Source organism: Ursus arctos, unplaced genomic scaffold (assembly GCF_023065955.2).
Source record: "Ursus arctos isolate Adak ecotype North America unplaced genomic scaffold, UrsArc2.0 scaffold_27, whole genome shotgun sequence".
Lineage (NCBI taxonomy): Eukaryota > Metazoa > Chordata > Mammalia > Carnivora > Ursidae > Ursus > Ursus arctos.
Window position 1 is genome coordinate 25,084,820 of NW_026622952.1, and position 19,635 is coordinate 25,104,454.

At 40.7% G+C, this 19,635-nt stretch overlaps 1 protein-coding gene across 1 annotated transcript in view; it reads left to right on the top strand.

Annotated features, from left to right (window-relative positions):
* Positions 1 to 19,635, top strand: part of CSMD1 (CUB and Sushi multiple domains 1) — a 1,583,970-nt gene that overhangs the window by 1,551,031 nt on the left and 13,304 nt on the right. The window contains exons 58-66 of the mRNA XM_048226225.2: positions 4,074 to 4,250; positions 4,766 to 4,945; positions 7,437 to 7,610; positions 7,861 to 8,034; positions 9,641 to 9,714; positions 12,748 to 12,859; positions 14,744 to 14,923; positions 16,217 to 16,261; positions 18,774 to 18,935. Of these exons, the coding sequence (XP_048082182.1) occupies positions 4,074 to 4,250; positions 4,766 to 4,945; positions 7,437 to 7,610; positions 7,861 to 8,034; positions 9,641 to 9,714; positions 12,748 to 12,859; positions 14,744 to 14,923; positions 16,217 to 16,261; positions 18,774 to 18,935 (1,278 nt within the window). The remainder of the gene's footprint in view (positions 1 to 4,073; positions 4,251 to 4,765; positions 4,946 to 7,436; positions 7,611 to 7,860; positions 8,035 to 9,640; positions 9,715 to 12,747; positions 12,860 to 14,743; positions 14,924 to 16,216; positions 16,262 to 18,773; positions 18,936 to 19,635) is intronic.

Sequence of the window (19,635 nt, forward strand, 5' to 3'; positions counted from 1 at the left end):
TTAACCAATTGGGTGCCTGAGTGGCTCAGCTTGTTAAGCAGCCAACTCTTGATTTTGGCTCAGGTCATGATCTCAAGGTTGTGAGTCTGAGGCCCATGTTGGGCTCCATGCTGGGAGCCTGCTTAGGATTCTCTTTCACCCTCTCCCTCTGCCCCTCCACATTCCCCCCTCAAAAGAAAGAAAGAAAGAAAAGAAGAAAGAAAGAAGAAAGAAAGAAAGAAAGAAAGAAAGAAAGAAAGAAAGAAAGAAAGAAAGAAAGAAAGAAAGAAAGAAAGAAAGGAGGGAGGGAGGGAGGGAGGGAGGGAGGGAGGGAGGGAGGGAAGAAGAAAGAAAGAAAGAAAGAAAGAAAGAAAGAAAGAAAGAAAGAAAGGGAACAAAAGAAAGAAAGAAAGAAAGAAGTTAACCAAATTTGTTGGGAAAGTATAGCTCCCAAAAGCAGAACAAACCTCACTTAAATATATCCGTATTCTATTAAGAATGGTCATTCACTTGGGACTGTACATTCTATAACAGGTTTACTGATATAAAAAGCACTTTACTTTGCATATTTAAAGGTGAAATAAATTAAAACAGTTGAGAGTAAGTGATGTTTTTCCATAGAAATCTCCCTTTGGTACTATGATATAACACCACGAGTTCTATTCCCACTAAAAATAAGTGAATTCATTTATTTGATTGGGAGAGCTTAATTGGATTTCGCTTCATAATACACCTAACTCAGACTATACAAATATTTTTAGAATGGCATTTGTTTATCTAAAGTTAGAAATTTAAGTGTTTCTTATAAAATCCTTAGAAACTTGGCCGTTAAAATCTGTGTACAGAAAGAAGTGGAAATATTTCAATATGGCAAGTATTTCTCAAATATGCTATTCCCCACAAAATTGACTACCTCCAAACCTGCATTGCACAGAAATTATGGGAATTTGAGTAAGTAATGGTATCATTTACTCTCACTATAATAACAAATGATGGGAACGAATATATGCCTAATCCTACATCCCCCCCAACACACATGTTTAAACATTTTTGGACATTATGTAGCTTTCTATTTTTTTCTCACTTGTTATCATAGGTCTGGATCTTTGGGGCACATATTATTCTCTATAGAAAAGGGGGTTCCAGTGACTTTTGCGTTTCCACCAATGTTAGCCATGACCATGTATTCAGTCCACTGAGAGCATCTTCCTCCTGATGAATCACCTTTTCTGAATCTATCAAAAGCCTTTAGAGCCTGATGGGACATTTGAATAAATGGTAAAAAGAAAAAAAAAAGGTTCATGAAACACAAAATAAAAATATTTTAAAAACTCTTAAACATCAGAGAACTTATATTTCTAACATATTTCCATGATTTCAGATCTTAGTTAGCAATCCACTCTTTTAATTATAGACTCATTGACTGAACTGTTCAAATGGATGTATCTTAGGAAGCTGCTTAAATATAACTATATCATTGGTTTTAGTTGCCCCAGGCAACTCTTTTTTTTTTTTTTTTAAGATTTTATTTATTTATTCGACAGGAGACAGCCAGCTAGAGAGGGAACACAAGCAGGGGGAGTGGGAGAGGAAGAAGGAGGCTCATAGCGGAGGAGCCTGATGTGGGGCTCGATCCCATAATGCCGGGATCACGCCGCCCCAGGCAACTCTTAATCCTCTTTCCCATGAGACTGTGATAAAGCCTACATTTTATCCAGGTACTAGATGTGTGATGACAGTGATTATAACGAAAATGACAATGCATCAGCTACCACGTATTATGTTACTACTGCTAAGATGCCAGATTGCGTTCTATGCATTTTGCATGCAATATGTTTCATCTTACAACAACTGAGAGCAATTACCTTTCTTATACCCATTTTATAGTGAAGACACTACATGTCAAGAACTTGATTTGATCATTCACATTTACTTAAGTTGTGTGATCAGACTCAAACCCAAAACTAATATTCAACTCAATTTAACAGCCATAATCAAAATATAGCATGCTACGTGAACAGTATTGGTATCTGTAGGCAATAAAGTGTATTTGGTGTAAGTATAATGCTCTTTTATTATAGATCAAGTAAAAGAAAATGATTTTTTACTGAAAGTAGTCACATTAATCAAATGTACTTGAAAAGAAAAGTATTTAAAAAGTTTTAACTTTTTACTTATACAAAAATCTTGTTTCCCTTCTGCTGACTATAAATGTAAGCTCATGTTTTCCTTTAGGAGGCTCTCCTATATCATGATAGAATTCATGTGAACACAGACATATCGAAGCTAATTTCTAGTCTTCATCTTCATGGGCATACCATCAGTGAAAGTGTCCCTATCGTGAAAAAAAAAAAAAGTTAACCATGAATTTGATTTTGTAGAACACAGTATTTGAGGGACTTTCTAAACATTAGGATGACATTATCATGAAGGGTATTTTCTTACTCACAACATAGCTGTCTATAAATTAAGTTGAATATGTTCACCAATCTCTTGTTTCATTTTAGCATTAGCCTTCAGAGGTGACTTTTAATAATTGCTACACAGGTTTTAATAGCAGATATGATTAGAATAAAATATGAGAACTTGGTTGTTTGTTGGTTTGCTAAGTTATGAATTAGATCTATGCAATTCTCTTTTTTGTCAGGCTTTCCATTAGTACATATACACAATAACCGTCACGTACTCAATGATGAACGAGTGTTTGTTGAATGAATGAGTAATTGTCTTGAAGAGTCCAGCCTCTTGGCATTTTTGCAATATGGCATCTTAACTGATGTTACAGCCATCACAGAACTTTTGAGCTTTAGAGAATGTTAAGTGTCATCCACTTCACGATTGGTAAATAGATCCCATCTCAAATGACATCCAGAAAACTGCTGAAAGATCTGTGCGAGGAAGGGTAGCAGATTCATCAGAGAAAAAGGGTTGTGACGGAGTGGTTATGCCTGTCATGGGCACGGGTGGAGAAGCACCAGCACGCATGCGTTGTGTTTGCCAAACACGATCTACTCCAATGTGAAGGTCAGCGCATTTTCTGGTGCGATATGATAAGTGATTCCCTAAATGTCTGTTACAGTGGCTCTTCTATGCTATGCACATTTTTTGTCTGTTTTCTTCCCTACTTTTAAGAAGAGTCTGTCTTTGAAAGTGGAACAACTAAAGAGGCAAGAGCATTTGTAAATATTTTGGTCATTCTCAGAAATGGTCTCAGGATACATTCCTGTTATTAAAATCCAGCCAGAGGTCACATTCTTTCTACGTCTGCCAGCTGCACATTGTGTGAGAGGGCTAGGGAGAAAAAGTTAACATTCTGTGATAAATAGACAGCACAAAAGGCAAAAAAAAACCCTTATTCTGGGTTAAAATCATCACTTTGATACACACCCAGCAGCTGCTGAGCTTGCGTTGCTGACTACGGAATGTGCGAGGGGCACACGTGGAGTGTAGACCTGTTGCCCTGCCCATTGTTAGTCGGCGTCTCAATGTCTGTACATGGAATTGATTTCATCTGGAGAGAAGTGGAGAGAGCAGCCACGCCAAGGCCAATTCACACGGCTGCCGTTAGATGGGGTAATACTGAGGAGACCATTTACCAGGCAGTTTAAGCAACCTCATTCATATTCCTCAGGCGTCCCTTATATTCCAACATGAATTATCCTACAGTTGTGAAATATGACCTGATTTGTCCAGAATAAAAAAAGAAATCAGCTATTACATGAAGGGAGGCCCTTCTGAGTTGCTATTACCATATAGATCTTTTTTAAAAAATTATTTTTTGTATTATAAACATGTTAAATATCAAAGTAGCAAGGCTTTGAATTTTCAATGCTTTAACTCGTCTTTTAATTTGTTTTGAAGTAATGTACTTTAGGAAGAATAATATGAAAATACAATTTTCACATTTGTAACTCATTGAGAAAATAACAGTATGAATCATAAAGTAAAATACATATTAGACATCTTCCATAGTAGTAGATCCTATTTTTAAAAAATGAATAAATATGTCATCTATTACACAGTTGACCTTTGGTCTGTGGCATTAATCATTTTGGTAGCAGCTCACTCTCCTTGTGTGTCCTTGTCCCTCATAGCTGTGTCCTGTGGAAATCCCGGCACGCCCACCAACGGCATGATTGTCAGCAGCGATGGCATCCTGTTCTCCAGCTCGGTCATCTATGCCTGCTGGGAAGGCTACAAGACCTCAGGGCTCACAACGCGGCACTGCACCGCCAACGGGACCTGGACAGGCACAGCCCCTGACTGTACAGGTTAGTGACGGCTGTCATGTGCACCCGAGGCCATGACCATGACATCTAGTTGACTGAGGAAGAACTCACTTACTCTATAAAGTATTTTATTGATCTGTAATTCATAGAGAAAAAAAAATATGCATATATTTGATATGATGATTCTATTTATTAGATTGTTTTAGATTGTTCTTCACTTTCTAATTTATATGGTTGACGCTATTTCCAATGGCCAGTTCGGTTGGACATTGTAAGACTGGGTCCAAAAAAAAGGTGAGGTTTGTCCTCTCTGTAGCCTATTTATTTTGCAGGGAAATAAGACAAGTGTTTAATTCTCTGATGACATTCCAAACACACTGTCTCCTGACAGCCGATCAGTAGCGTCGTCAAACAGGGCAGTGTTGCTGTAACAATTTTCTACGTCATCATTTTGAATAGCAGCTTAAGGGGAGTAACTTGAATGGAAGTCATAACTAAGTCATTGAATGGTAATTTTGTATTTTTCTAATGCTTTTTTGTTGTCTCCTGCTCATTAGTTATAAGTTGTGGGGACCCAGGTACACTGGCAAATGGCATCCAGTTTGGGACGGATTTCACCTTCAATAAGACCGTGAGCTATCAGTGTGACCCCGGCTATCTCATGGAGCCCATCACGTCATCCACCATCCGTTGTACCAAAGACAGTACGTGGAATAACAGCAAACCAGTCTGCAAAGGTGTGTGCCATTACTTTTTTGGTCTTATTCACACACACAGAAGTGTTTATAGAATTACATTTTGCTATATTCACAAGCAATTCTGTAGTCCTTCTATGTACTAGGAATTCTTGTAAACTCATTGGCAAATAAAAATCACTTCATTTTTTTCGTACATTAATCTCAGTTTTATAGATGTGAAAATCAACTTGCAGAGAGAGTTAGTAAATGGCTCAGGACACAAATCAGGAACAGGAGATGCTGGGACTCAGACAACAAGCATGCTATCTCTAATTCTGGTGTTTTTGGTGTTGTTATTGTTTGTTTGTTTACGATTTTATTTCTTTATTTGAAAGAGAGAGAGATAGAGAGCATGCTCAGTGGGGAAAGGGAGAAGCCGGCTTCCCCGCTGAGCAGGGAGTCCCATGCAGGACTCCATCCCAGGACCCTGAGATCATGACCTGAGCTGAAGGCAGACACTTCACCGACTGAGCCCCTATGTCTGTGTTTTAAATGCCAGTGCTTTCCTCTCTTGGTACACATGTTAACCGCAGCTATATTAAGACTTATGGCAGATACAATAGGGAAGTGTAATTATAAGACTTTCAAGCCAGCTTAGAGAGAGGAGCCAGTCACCAAATAAGGCCGAGAACATTGGTACCATGATGTTCTGGGGGGTCTGGCAGCTGGGACCAAAGCCGCCACAGGAATATGGAGGTGGTATGACAACACTTATGACTCGTGTGGTTGGACTTTCCAGGGAGAGCAGGGCAGGCTGAGGCCAGTCTAGAGGCCTGAGTGAAGGGGCAGCGGGGTGGGCTCTGATGGTGAGAAAGGAATGGAGCCAGTGGAAGTTGTCCAAAGGCAGGGGTCTGCATGGTTAGAACCCCTCTGCCATCACCTCTGGGAGTGCACGCAGGCTTTCTTCTCAGCTGGGCCATGAGCGTGGCTGACCCCAAACAAAAAGGCAGTGCCTGGCTCATTGTCAGCCTAGGATCACAGATAGTTCTGCGGGAGTTCCGTACTGGACTCTGGGCAGTGGTAGTGAGGAAGGTGTTGTCCTCGTTGGGTTCTGAGAGACAGATAGGGCTTGGGTCTCGCTTGGACAGCTTCGTGTGAGGCCTCAGTGAGCGTTCCATGCTCAAGCACACGGCTTCCTCTCCCTTCTCATGCGGGCATGTTCTGGGACCATGTTTCCCTCCCACCAGGGGGAAAGGGTCACCATGTCTCCTGTGCTTCCAGCTGACATCATTAATGCTGCACCTGCTGCAAAGCCACGTTAGCTAATGTTCACTGCAACTCACACAGTAGTGTCAGGAGGGGTCTAGTCATCAGAGCACGTTGAAGACAGCGGCCAATAAAATGGTCTGGCCTCTGGGACATCATGTGTTTTTGTCGACTTCTGTTTCCCTCTTTAATAGTCAGTGCAGTTGTCGTTACCTTTGTGGCCAACCAGGCCCTTCCAGATGAGACCACAGTCCCCCTCTGAACCTGTTTAGGCTCAACCCGTCCTGTGTGGGACCACATGGCTCAATACTGTTCCTGCCTGGAGGACTGTCCACTTGCTATCCCCTGTCCCGAGTGTGTGTTCCCCGACACTCCCATGTGCATTCTCAGACGTGTTGGTTGAAAACATGCCTAAGATGAAGGGCCGGAGAAAGGCCCGTTTCCAACCTGCTGGGTGTGTACCTGTATGTGTGTGTGACTGTGTCTTCCTCACATGAGAGTGCATGGGTGTGAGTACGCACGAGAAAACACAGGTGAGGACGTCTCTACGGCCGAGTCCCTTCTCCTGCTGCCTTCTGTCACTGGCACACCTCCAGTGTGGGAAATCCAGAAAGCTCTTGGGTCTCCCAGGAAGGTGTGTCCACAGTGGTTCTGCAAGAGCCGATCATCCGTGGCAACTGTGTCCATGCTCTGCAGCCCCATGCAACGTGAACGTCAGGCACAGGGATGCTGTAAAACACTGGCAAGGAGTATTTCACAGAACCTTTGCAACCAAGCAACGGCTTGGTTTTTAATGATTCAGCAAATGGATCGACAGTCTATGTCTTCTAGATATTATATGCTATCTTTAAATGTAAAATAATACGGATAGTTTACCATCCGTATACATAAACCAGAAGGTTGGACTCACATCATATGAGCAAGCACTGATTTGATTTGTCCTCAGGAACCACCATGAAAAGACATCTATTGCATGAGAGTATCTCTTCCTTTCTTGGCCTTATATGTATCGAGAATGTCATGTTCAATCGTGCTTTCTTTTGCAGTGTGATATGCTGTGACTTCCCTTTGCTTTTATGTACTTGATCTGAATTAATGAAGAAATACTGGAGAGAAGTTTTATTATTTTGGTTTGTTCTCTTCCTCGATAATCCTTTTATTAAAAGAAAACAACCATATGTAGATGTCATTTATAATTCGGGTGAAATGAAAATGTGGGTCCTGTGAGTTTTACAGTTGGGGTGGAGGCCCTGGATGTTCAATCTCGTTTGTTCTTTGGAAACAGCTGTCATGTGTGGTCAGCCTCCTCAAGTGCCACATGGAAAAGTGGAGGGAGCGGATTTCCACTGGGGTGCCAGCATAAGTTACAGCTGTGTGGACGGCTTCCAGCCCTCTCACTCCGCCATCCTCTCCTGCGAAGGCCACGGCGTGTGGAAAGGAGAGGTCCCCCAGTGCCTGCGTAAGTCCTCCAGCAATGTTCGGTTCTGGGGTCCCGCTGCACTGGACACATGTGAGCCCAATCAGCTCCCAGTCATTGCTAGCCACACTGCAGGAGGCAGAGGCTCACATTTGAGGCTTCCCTGCTCAAGGCAGGTTGATGGGTTTAATAGTTACACCCAAAGATTTTTCAGATGCTGGTTACACAAGGTGGAGGGTCAACCTGACCCAGCGGTGCGTACCGTCAGCTGACTGTTGGTTGTCTTCCACAGCTGTGTTCTGCGGAGACCCAGGCACCCCTGCAGAGGGGCGGCTCAGTGGCAAAAGCTTCACCTATAAGTCGGAAGTCTTCTTCCAGTGCAAATCTCCCTTCATACTGGTGGGATCTTCCAGAAGAACCTGCCAGGCGGACGGCACATGGAGTGGCACGCAGCCCACCTGCATCGGTAAGAACTGCAAAACAGCCCTGATGGTGCTTGGGGATGAGGACATTCTCTGAAATCCAAACACTTGTGGGTCCACAGATAATGTTCCATAGATCATTCTCTGTGGAAGCACTCGTCAGCTACTCTGCTTAAATCGTGCAGACCAAATTTGGAGTTGAAGTTAAGAGGATATTAAAACGACTGCCAGATGTTTTTCTCTCATTTCCGTGTCCCCACCTCAGCTGGCAGGTGCATCCTTGCTGGGGAAGATAGCGTTGTAGAGGATCCCATTACTAATGCCCCACTCCAAAATGGCCGTCACCCAAAAGACAGCAGGGCTGTTGCTTGGCGGCCATCCCCTTGGTGCCCATCTCGTGCAAGTGTCCTCCCCGCCCCGAGCCACCCACGCTAGCAGTGCTGCTTGAGTGGGGCACGTATGTTCTGGTGACCTGAGAATATGATGATGAACCTTGCAAGTCAGAAGATGCTTTCCATATGACTTAAACCTTGCATTTTTAGGTTGAATTTCTGTCTCATGGAAAGGATTCAGATACAAGTTGTATTTGTCAAAAGTCAAATTATTAGTGGCACAGATGCCAGAACAGTTCATTTCCATTAAGAGCAATTTTCTTCAGACATCACTGTTGCAGACTCAAGTTTAAGTTCATGGATTAATTTTTTTTCACCCAGATGTACTGAGATGAAGAGTAGATGTTCTGCATATTTGCAGGAAATAATGATCTATAGTCTTCGTTATTTTCTAAGGAATGGAATGATTTCTCCTTAAAAACAAAGGTGTTCAGAAATAATTTCATTGAAGCACTGTTTGTTTTTAATAAGAATCACGTTCACTGCTGTTTCATTTAAACTGTGGCTATACGCTTGCTATCTCTATCCTAAGAAACAGTGTTCTTCCCTCCCATAGGTTAGTTTCTCTTGAAAACAAATGTTGCAAGTTAGCTATGTTGTTTTCATACTAGCAGCTAGAGAGCAGCAAATAATAAAGCTGCATGCTCCTCATTGCTTAAGTCGTACAATTTTTGGGGGGGGAAATGTGGGTCTACCATGTGCCTCAATTTTGAAGCATTCAATGCATTTCTCATTTGGAAGTCTCAAAGAAAATTAATTCAAGAAGTTTGCAATAATGTAATGGATGACTAAAACAGATGGCCATTAGTTGAATCCTTAAGAACCAAGGGATTATAATAATTATCAAAGAGAGTGTATCAGTAATCAGCCAATATAGTATGTTCGACCAGAAAATGGGAAAGAATGTTCATTCCGATACAGAAAATAATATACAGAGCAGTTTAGAATCTCGTAAAGGACTAAGGAGTAATATCTTAAAGAAGTGTGAAAGGAAGATGAAAAGAGCAATTTAATTTTTAACTTTCATGCAAAACATCTTACACATTTGTTGAAACAGAATTTTCTCAATTTTGTAAGACCTTTTAGTAAAAATATTCAATTCTTATAGTAACTGTATCTGGCACTCGTGTTTTTTTTCTTTCTTTCTTTCTTTCTTTCTTTCTTTCTTTCTTTCTCTCTCTCTCTCTCTTTCTTTCTTTCTTTCTTCTTTCTTTCTTTTTCTTTTTTCTTTTTTTTTTTTTTCCTATGTGAACTTCAGATCCTGCTCATAATACCTGCCCAGACCCTGGTACTCCACACTTTGGGATACAAAATAGCTCCAGAGGATATGAGGTATTCCATTTTTTATTTTACCATGTTTCTAAGTATAAAATAGAATTGATGCTTGAACATACGTGTGTGTTTTTATGCACCTGTCTGATTCATGGTGTATTTCTGAAATAAATACATTCAGAGTGGATTTCTGCATGATATTTTAACTGTCAAAATTGGGATAACTGGATGTATTTTCATTCACACGGTAGCAATTGCCATATTAATTTCTATTTGAAAGTATGCGTAATTGGATGCTTTTTGTCTGCTGACATGGCAATTCTCAAATCAGAGTGACTGGTCACTGAATAGCTACACAGAAAGAGACCCTGCCTAGTGACCTGATATAATAGGAAAAGAATATTACATTTTAGAGACAAAAACAGGAGAAAATGCATTCAGGCCCCTTAGCGTAAGCTTATGTGCTGATACTTCTCTTCTGTGTGATCTCTCTATATGAATTACTGGCATGCTCAGTATTGCTTTTGACGTTCATTTGACTTTTTAAATAAGAGGTACGTGAACACTTTAGGTAATATTAGAGGAATACCTAAAAATGGAAGGTAATGAAGCTTGAAATAAAATGTTTCCACCATCTACAGTAATCTAGTGACTTAAGAGCTGTATGATGATGTGGCTTTGAAAGCCCAAGTTAAATATGTGTAGTGCTTTTAAGTTAGGGATCCCATTAATTCAGAATAAAAGACTTTTTTCTTCAGGCATTTCCCCCCAGTCTCTTCTGAAACTTAAAATAGTCTCGTTGGGTTGGCTCTAACACACATTGGCTACTTCCTGATGACATTCTTACACCCCACAAAGGAACGTCTCACGGGTGCCTAATGAGTTAAATCTGGTGTATTTGATGTTAGGTCTCAAATATGGCCTCATCCTCAGGCGAATGCTTTCTGGCATCTAGAACTGTAATGCCACGTATATGGGAATCCTGGGAAATACCATATGTGAGTAATGCTATTGCTAACTCACCATTGGTTTTAGAACTTCTAAATCTGCCCCCAAAGTGCCCATGTGAAGTCAACATTTATGGGGACTGCATTCAGCAACATATCCCTGGGATCTCTCTTAAGATACTAAGAGGGGTGGATAAATTTCTCACGCCTCTTATAACAAAATAAAGTTACACCAATAAGAATGATACGTTGTATCCAAAAAGCAAGATTTGCTAACAATTCAAAGACACAGATGTCATCTTTTCAAGAGGTGCCGGACACCATCAGAGGCATCTCCCCAAAATGTTTTTTTTTTTCCTTTCTTTTCATCAGGACATATGAAGTTTTGAATATAACAGATGTTTGTTTGTTTTCCTCAGCACTGTATTCTGAAACATACTCATGCAGAGTGAGCCATTTAGTCTTAGAACCTCCCATGCCCTGCTGTGTTAATTATGCAATTTAAATGACTACCCTCCAGTCTCCAGCCCTCCACGTCCCATCAATTCATAAACACCAGGTGAACTTACAGTGATCAGACTGGGGTGGCCAGGGACCTTCTGCTGAAAGATATTTTATTGAGAAGGACACTGTATTTTCTTCCTACCACTCCATGAGAGAGGCTTTCCTTTATCTTCCTCCTACCGAATAATATAGCGTATTTGCCAGGAGGTCTGATGAGGTCAGTGACATGCTGACAAGGGAATTTGAGGGAGGTCATCCTGACAGGTGATGGATTAACCTTTTCTCACCTCTAAATCTCAAATCCGTTATTCCTTTGCAGTTTAGATAAATTTGAATTTTTTTTTCTAATATAAATTCCGATTCCTACATTTAGGTGTCAATAGTAAGGAATAGCTATGTTTTTCTGACATTCTTCATCACTACTCAGTGTAGCAACTATTACCACACGAGTTACTCATAGTTATTCTTCCCCAAATCCCAATGAGGAAGATAAGGACTGGCCCAGATGAGAAACCAAAGGTAGAGGAATGAACGAACGGGTCTGACTCCTCAGAGCAAGGACCAGGATGGACTCTTCACCTGTACACTCATTTGGCTTCGTAATTAATGCCTTCGGAACAGGCTTGGTCCCACTCACAACTACAGAGCGTGTGAATCTCCCTTTCAGGCATAAACCACCTCTCTGTGAGCTCATTTCTTTTCCCTTTTCTCTTCCCCCCAACCTGGTCCCATATCCCAGGTGTAAGTGGTCAGGGAAGATGTTTGATTCCCTTCAACACATGACCCTAACTCATCCTCTAACAACACATTGACAGACCACCGCAAACTTCCCTTCGAGTCACATCCAGTTAGGGAAGGAAGGCAGATTAATATACAGGTACTTCCTGAACTTTGTCATAAGCAGCATACGATGCATTCTTGAAGTTAGGAAAGAATGTGCAGAGGAAGTTAAATTTAGTAAAATATTGAGAATTAAGGGGAGGGGGAGGTTAGCTTCGGATGGTCTAGAGGGAAGATGTTTCAGGCATGCAGGTGACCATAAATAGTTCATATACCTGAGGCTTCGGGAGGACAGGTTGAGTTTTGAGATATTCTACAATAAAGCAGGAGTTGGCCAGTTCCCAGAAGTGTTAACAAAAGTACATATTGCATGGTGCACTGGGTGTTATATGCAAATAATGAATCATGGAACACTACATCAAAAACTAAGGATATACTGAATGGTGACAACATAACATAATAAAAAATTATTATAAAAATAAAATAAAATAAAATGCATTTGCTTAAATAAAAAAAGTAATTCGCTAAATATACCAACTGGTGTAGCAGGGGAAAAAAGTGGAAAAGGGAAAAACAATCATTACAAATCAAAGAGAGGAAGGGCTGAAATGAAAGAGAAAAAGCATCCTTTCATTATCAAAATAAACTCCCTCTTAACTGCCCACAAATCACTGAGTTTAATGGGATCTTTCCTCACGCACCGAGCCGCTTAGCCTTAACACACACTGCAAACAACAACGGCCTGATGTTGATGAGAAGTGTCACTGGTTTATCTTACCCTGGAATGAGCTTTCCAGCATGTTGTCTTTATATCGCTTACACCCATTCTGCCCCCAAAGCTAATGTTGGATTTCCTCTGTAGGTTGGAAGCACCGTGTTTTTCAGGTGCAGAAAAGGTTACCACATTCAAGGTTCGACGACTCGCACTTGCCTTGCCAATTTAACTTGGAGTGGCATTCAGACTGAGTGTATACGTAAGTGTGATTTCTTACACCATAGCCCGCAACGGCTTATTTACTCTCAAACGTCTAGGAAGGGTTTACCCACAAGGGAAATAACGAGGAACTGCCTTATTTTTCTTTCTTTGATCGTCTTTCTCTAAGCCAGAATTTCTCAGAGTTTGATTCCCTAGAACCAGCAGCAGCAGCGTCACGTGCGAGTGTGGTAGTAATTTGAATCCTCAAGCTGCACCCCCAGACCTTCAGAATCAGAAACTCGGGGGCTGGGGTACGGGTGGGAACCAAGAGGAGGGACAGCCGTCTAAAATTCACCGGGCCCTCCAGGGGGTAACAGGGCACACTCAAGTCGAAGAACCTGCCCAAACCAAAGACAAATGAATGACATCAGTTACCCTCGCAGAAAGAAAGCTTTCATATGCATGCTATTCTTCTAGAATGTGTACATCAGATCATTAAAGAAGGGTAAAATGGATCACGGAATATGTCACAATATTTTTTTTAAAGATTTTATTTACTTATTCGACAGAGATAGAGACAGCCAGCGAGAGAGGGAACACAAGCAGGGGGAGTGGGAGAGGAAGAAGCAGGCTCATAGTGGAGGAGCCTGATGTGGGGCTCGATCCCATAACACCAGGATCATGCCCTGAGCCGAAGGCAGACGCTTAACCGCTGTGCCACCCAGGCGCCCCGGAATATGTCACAATATTAATAGAAATATCTTACATGTTATTTTTGAAGTCTATATGAATTGATCATTCAAATCATTACTTAGGACCAAATTTTATTTTGTGACTTAATCATGAGAAATAGAAGAAATGTTATAGGAATCATCTATAAGCCAATATTCCATCCTCTGTCAATTTAGTGATATACAGAATCTTACTCTTACTGTTAAACCTAAAAAAATAGAATGTTGTGAAAAATTATTTTAATAGTATATAAGATGTGATTTTTTCCCTGTATTTGCCAATATTAAATGTGTATTTATTTCAAAGTTATCATTGCTAATACTCTAGTCAAAGTATATATATGGATATTGTATGCACAAGGATAGCATATATGTGTATATATATGTGTGTGTGTGTCTGTGTAGCTTGGGGCTTACTAATATCAGCTATTCATATGTTGAAAATTTACCGAAGTACAAAATATTATGATACTTTAAACAATTGCGGTCGTAATTGTAATATTCTCAACTTGTTTTATAATTATCTGCCAAGTCCTTTACTTGAGACATATATGTGAACTTTATACAGAATGAGAAGTTACTTGAGGTTTAAACATTGCAGTCTTATTCACTCCTAAATTAGATTTTAAGGGAAACAAGGATCTATGATACTTCAGTTAGGTATCTAAACACACATCAAGTTTTTACCAAAATTTACGAGTCATTTAATTTAATAATGAATTTGTTAGCTGCCATCAGACAAAAACCAAGGCATATTTCTAAATATGTGCCAATCGTGTTTAGCTTATAGGACTCGTCTTTTAAGGCGATTTAACACATTATCTCTCTTAATAGTATCTCAGAAGTGATCTATTTATTTCAATACTATGATTTATATTCTAATTTCTACATACAATTAATTGTACACACTTAAATGTAGAGAGGGAGATTAGATAAATGGATAGATAGATGGATAGCTAGCTAGATGCTTAGAGGGAAGGATGGAGGGAGGGATCGTAGAGAGAGCTGGCAAATCCCAAGCGTTCATTATATTAAAAGTTGCAGAGAATATTGGGAATATTTAAAGCCACCGTATTCAGAATTTTGAGTTGTATTTTTGAGTTTACAGTCATTTCCAAATTTTGCCGTATTTCCTTATTTCTTTAGATGCTATGCTAACTCTATCACAAACAACGCTTCAGTGTTTTCTAATGAAATACATGCCGTTTCAGCGCACGCCTGCAGACAGCCAGAGACGCCAGCCCACGCGGACGTGAGAGCGATCGATCTCCCCACCTTTGGTTACACCTTAGTGTACACCTGTCATCCGGGCTTTTTCCTCGCGGCCGGGTCTGAGCACAGGACGTGTAAAGCAGATATGAAATGGACAGGAAAATCACCTGTCTGTAAAAGTAAGTCACTGATGAGGGAGTGAACACACATCCCTGCAGAGCAAAGAGGAGCTTCGGCAGCCCACCAGGCTAGCTTCCAGGTTTAAGATCCATCAGGAAACAGCATCATGGAAGTGATGTCAGTCACCCCAGCTGAATCTGTGTTCATGTGGTGAGCTGTGTGTGTGGACGTGTGCGTAGTAAGTGTTTGGTACAATGGAGGCATAGTTGGAGTAGACATGCAGATAGTAGTATTTGCTCTTCACACTTTAAGCCATGGAGAGAACTTGTTTGCTTCTAGAAAAGCATAATGAGTTAAAAGGACAAGAACTTGCACCATAGTTTTGGAAAACATACATTTTTTAAATGAAGATGGGCAAACATCACCAAGCTTTGGTGAATATATAAATTAAACTTTTTTTTTTTTTTAAGACCACAAGCTGTTTGGTGGTGGAATATACATTTACGTATGCTTTACACTGGTTCAATTTTTTTAAATTATAAAAGCAATTAGCATGAAAATGGATTAATTACTCACAAATGTGTGTATTTACAAATAAAAGTAATAAATCTGGGTTGGATTTGACAATAGCTGACCTCTCAGATTCCCCACCGAACATAGATCATATAGGCATCAGACACTAAATAGCAAAAGCCAAAATTACAGAGTGTGATAAAATCTGTGACTTAAATTTTACTTCCTCGGAGCCTATTTATAGTTCTCAATTTAGGAATTCATAAGACATTTGTGCTTCCCTTGCCCTTCTCTGTCAGAAATGGAAGAATACAAACTTTAAAAAGGTAATTTGTAGTTTGACACAGAACTGTAAATGCTGAGATTTTGAGTTAAATCCAGCTTGATAGACCAAATTAAACACTCTGCAAGGGAAAAAAACATTTTGATGTTATTCCATATTGACTTGTACTTTCATTGATTTGGGTGAGGACTTGGAAAATTAAGAGAGGTTATGAAATTTTAGTCATTTTGTAGGCTACCTTTCCATTGCGGCCAGCGTATCCCAAACAGGAGTGAGCACACGGCCAAAAACCACCCTCGTTTGCAAGGCTCTCTGTTGTAACACAGCACACATCTTAGAGCTGCATTGCTTTGCACCAGTAATCTCTGTTTTTCTACGAACACAAAGGATATCCTGCTGTGAATACAGGGGTTTAACGTGGCTATGTATATGACATTCATATTTTGTAGAACTTCAAGAAATCTGGAGAAAGGAAAATTGCTTCAATTTGACATTTTTTCAGACTTATTCAAAAATACATGTTTTTGAAAATGATAATTTGTCTTTTTACTTGTAGGTAAAGGAGTGAGAGAAGTTAATGAAACAGTTACTAAAACTCCAGGTTTGTATACCAGAACAGTTCTAGATTTAAAGCCAATAAGTGACTTGTTCTCTGCTCTGCACAGTGAAACAAATTTTAACATGCAAATTTCTGATTCCATTAGTCCATGAACGAGTTAACATTTCAATTATGGAAAACAGCGAGTCTACACAGATTCCTCTTTCTTCCATAATGGTGGTTTGTTGATGGAATAACAAGACCTAGGAGGAATACCTTTGGCATTATCACACACCGTCTCATGAAAAGGGGCTTAGGCATCTTGTGGGCAGAACTGGACATAAAATATTGATAATAGAATGTGATATAATGGAGAGCCTTATAAAGAGGGTTGCGATTCTTTCCTCTAAACAGGAAGCAAATGTAAATGAAGCATTGTGACAGCATCACCTGTCCCCTTGAGCAGCACAAATGTGGAGCTCCATTTTTTTTTCCAAGTATCTCCCGGATGCAGGCATCCTCTGCCTCCTGAAATGTTCATTATTGCTCTTGGTTGTATGTGGTGCGTTGCAAAATGCAGGACACAGAAAATCGGAAAGATGCAGTCCTGTTTCCTAAGGAAGATGCTCACGACTCCAAATCACCCGCATAGTCTGTGTTACCAATATAGAGACTATTTTAATAATTCAGCGTGTCCCCAAATTATAACTGAAGTCAAGCTTTTTTTTGTTTAACAGAAATAGAAAACTTCTAAATATATAAGGTCATTTCCCTAGTGTTTTCCTTATTCAGGTGTTCACACTGATTTCTTAGACAGGAAGGCCTAGTCTGACATCAGCTGTGGAGACCATTTATGTAATGCTCTTGTTGGGTCACAACGCTGTGTTACACCCTTCAGTCCCAGACGAGCGAAGTGCCCCAACATGATGAAAGGACTTTTTCCAGTGCACACCATGAAGTATAAAACCTACTTCTGAAAATCATTGTGAATGATTCTATTTCAATGTTAAATTCAAATCAAATACAGAAATCAGTACTCTTTATCGAGGAGCATTGTCTTCAGGGGAAGGAAACACGATCTGTTGTTGTGGTGGTGTGTTTGTTCTGTTTTTGTTTGCTTATTTTTTGTTTAAGAGACCGAAATACTCTCATACTTTATTTTGAAGATGCATCCATTCTCATCAGTACACCTCTTCTCATTCCCTCGGAAGGGTCTTGCTAATTGAATGTGGTCCTTTGTCGAGGTTGCACATCGTAACACACCTCAACGTCCGGTTGTGGTGTTACACTGCAAATGAGAAGGGCCCCAAAGGACCATCTTTGCCACGTTGCCCATGGCCATATTTGGATACAAACAAGCTGCCTCTCAGACATGGGTTGCACCTTACTGTACCCGGTGAGGCACGACCCATCCGTCCAACACACCAGCCAAGAGTCTCACTTCAGTGAGGGGCTTGAACAAGTACAATAAAAGCTTCCCCTGAGGGGGCACATTCTAATTAAGGGAGGCAATCTTGACACGATTCTAAAGGCTATTAATTTTGGTAAAGGAAAAGAAAGTCTTCGGGTTTGCCATTGGAACCTAGACCCCTGTATGGCCACCGATGGACAGACAGAAGGGTCTGATGTCCCTTATCAATAAGCAAATGTGTTAGATGTCCATGCTGATATTGTTGTTTCTAACTTATTTAACTTTTAAAAGTTATTATTATTACAAGTTGAGTCTACCAAGAGCCACAGGAAGGGATGACAATTTCTTCTTCTTGAACTCCTCCGTGGCTAGGGTAGGTTTTGTGGGTGGAGCTGGTCTGGGAAGACAGGGAAATGGCCCTGAAAAGGAACCCATGAACACAGGCCCCATCTACGTGTGGGCTTATCATTGGTTGCTGCAAGTGGATTAGCTAAAAAAAACATATTTAGGGAGAAATGCGTCTTTCTCTACATACACGACATTTGACACCATTGGCTCTGACATCCTTAGCAATCCCAGGAGTGTTTTTCACAAGTGTGGAGGAGCATGGGTGAGTGGGTTGGGTTCTCCTTTTGAGGTAAAGACCTCCAGACCCAGAGCAGCTCTGTCTTCATGAGCCGGGTGGATGTCTTCCCCCAGTGCTTTCAGTGCAAGCTTTCTGAGGGCGGGGAACTCCTGGCAGATGACACATGTCAGTTCTCTGAGCCTTCTGAGCCTTCCAAAGAGTCCACCTTGACGTTAATGAAGTATCAATAGTGGGTCAGCCAACATCTTCTCATTACAGCACAATAACATGCCCTCCTTGCGGCAGTACTGACTCACCATACACTCTGGCCTTGGCGGATCCGCTCAGACGGGAATGCTTTGGCCCCTAGAGGACTTCTCCAACAAATTAATGCACGAACGTGTATGTGCATCTCACAAAAATCTCCCTCCTCATTTCATTTCCATCACACGCTGTGAAGGGCCTGGGAGAGGCCATCTCTGTCCCCATCACCATCATGATCGTGATCTCTCACTCGGCACTTCAGTATGCCTCTGTGTTGTAATCTCTCTCATTTTTCTGTGTGTGCTAACATTCATCTGGTTTTTTCCCCCCAACAGTTCCTTCCGATGTATTTTTTATCAATTCCGTGTGGAAGGGGTATTATGAATATTTAGGGAAAAGACAACCTGCAACTCTAACAGTTGACTGGTTCAATGCGTCGAGCAGTAAGGTGAATGCGACCTTCCTTGAAGCCTCTCAGGTGGAGCTGAAATTGACAGGTAGGCCCTGAGGTGTTTCCTTTTACGAGATGCAGAATGTGAGCAGAAGCGCACCTTTTATCCTCTCGGGGAGGAGGGAGCTAAGGTTGATTAAGTGCTTATTAACATTACATTGGCTTTGCCTAAGCTGCATCTCATGGGATCCTCTCCGAAGCTGTGGTCGGTTGGTATTCTCATCTTTACAGACTACAAAACCAGTCTAGAAAATCGAATTAATTTGTTCCAGATTATGCACGTGACATACTGAGTCAAAGGTGTGAGATTTATATCCAGATATGGTTGTCTCCAAACTGCATTCTTATAGTATCCTTTTCTTCAACTCATGTGCTCCTCAGTTTTTTTTTGTCATCCCACTGTTAATAAAATATCAACAGCTCTGATTTAGATGCCAGACCCCATTTTAAGTACTTACATATATTATCTTTCTCATGCTTACCTCAATTCTATGATATGAGCATTCTTACCAGACACATTATTTACTGATAACAGAGAGAAACAGAAAGAGAGAGAGACCCAGGCAAGTCCAGTGGCCCTCCTAAGATGACGTGGTCGAGGTAGCATTCAAACTCAGGAATCAGAATTTCAGAAATCGAGTCGATGCTCTTAACCGCTAAGATACAGTATTGCCTTTATGACTGTTCTAATGCCTTTTTTTTTTTTAATTTCATTTATGTCACTTCTTGCAACGATGTATCTTTTT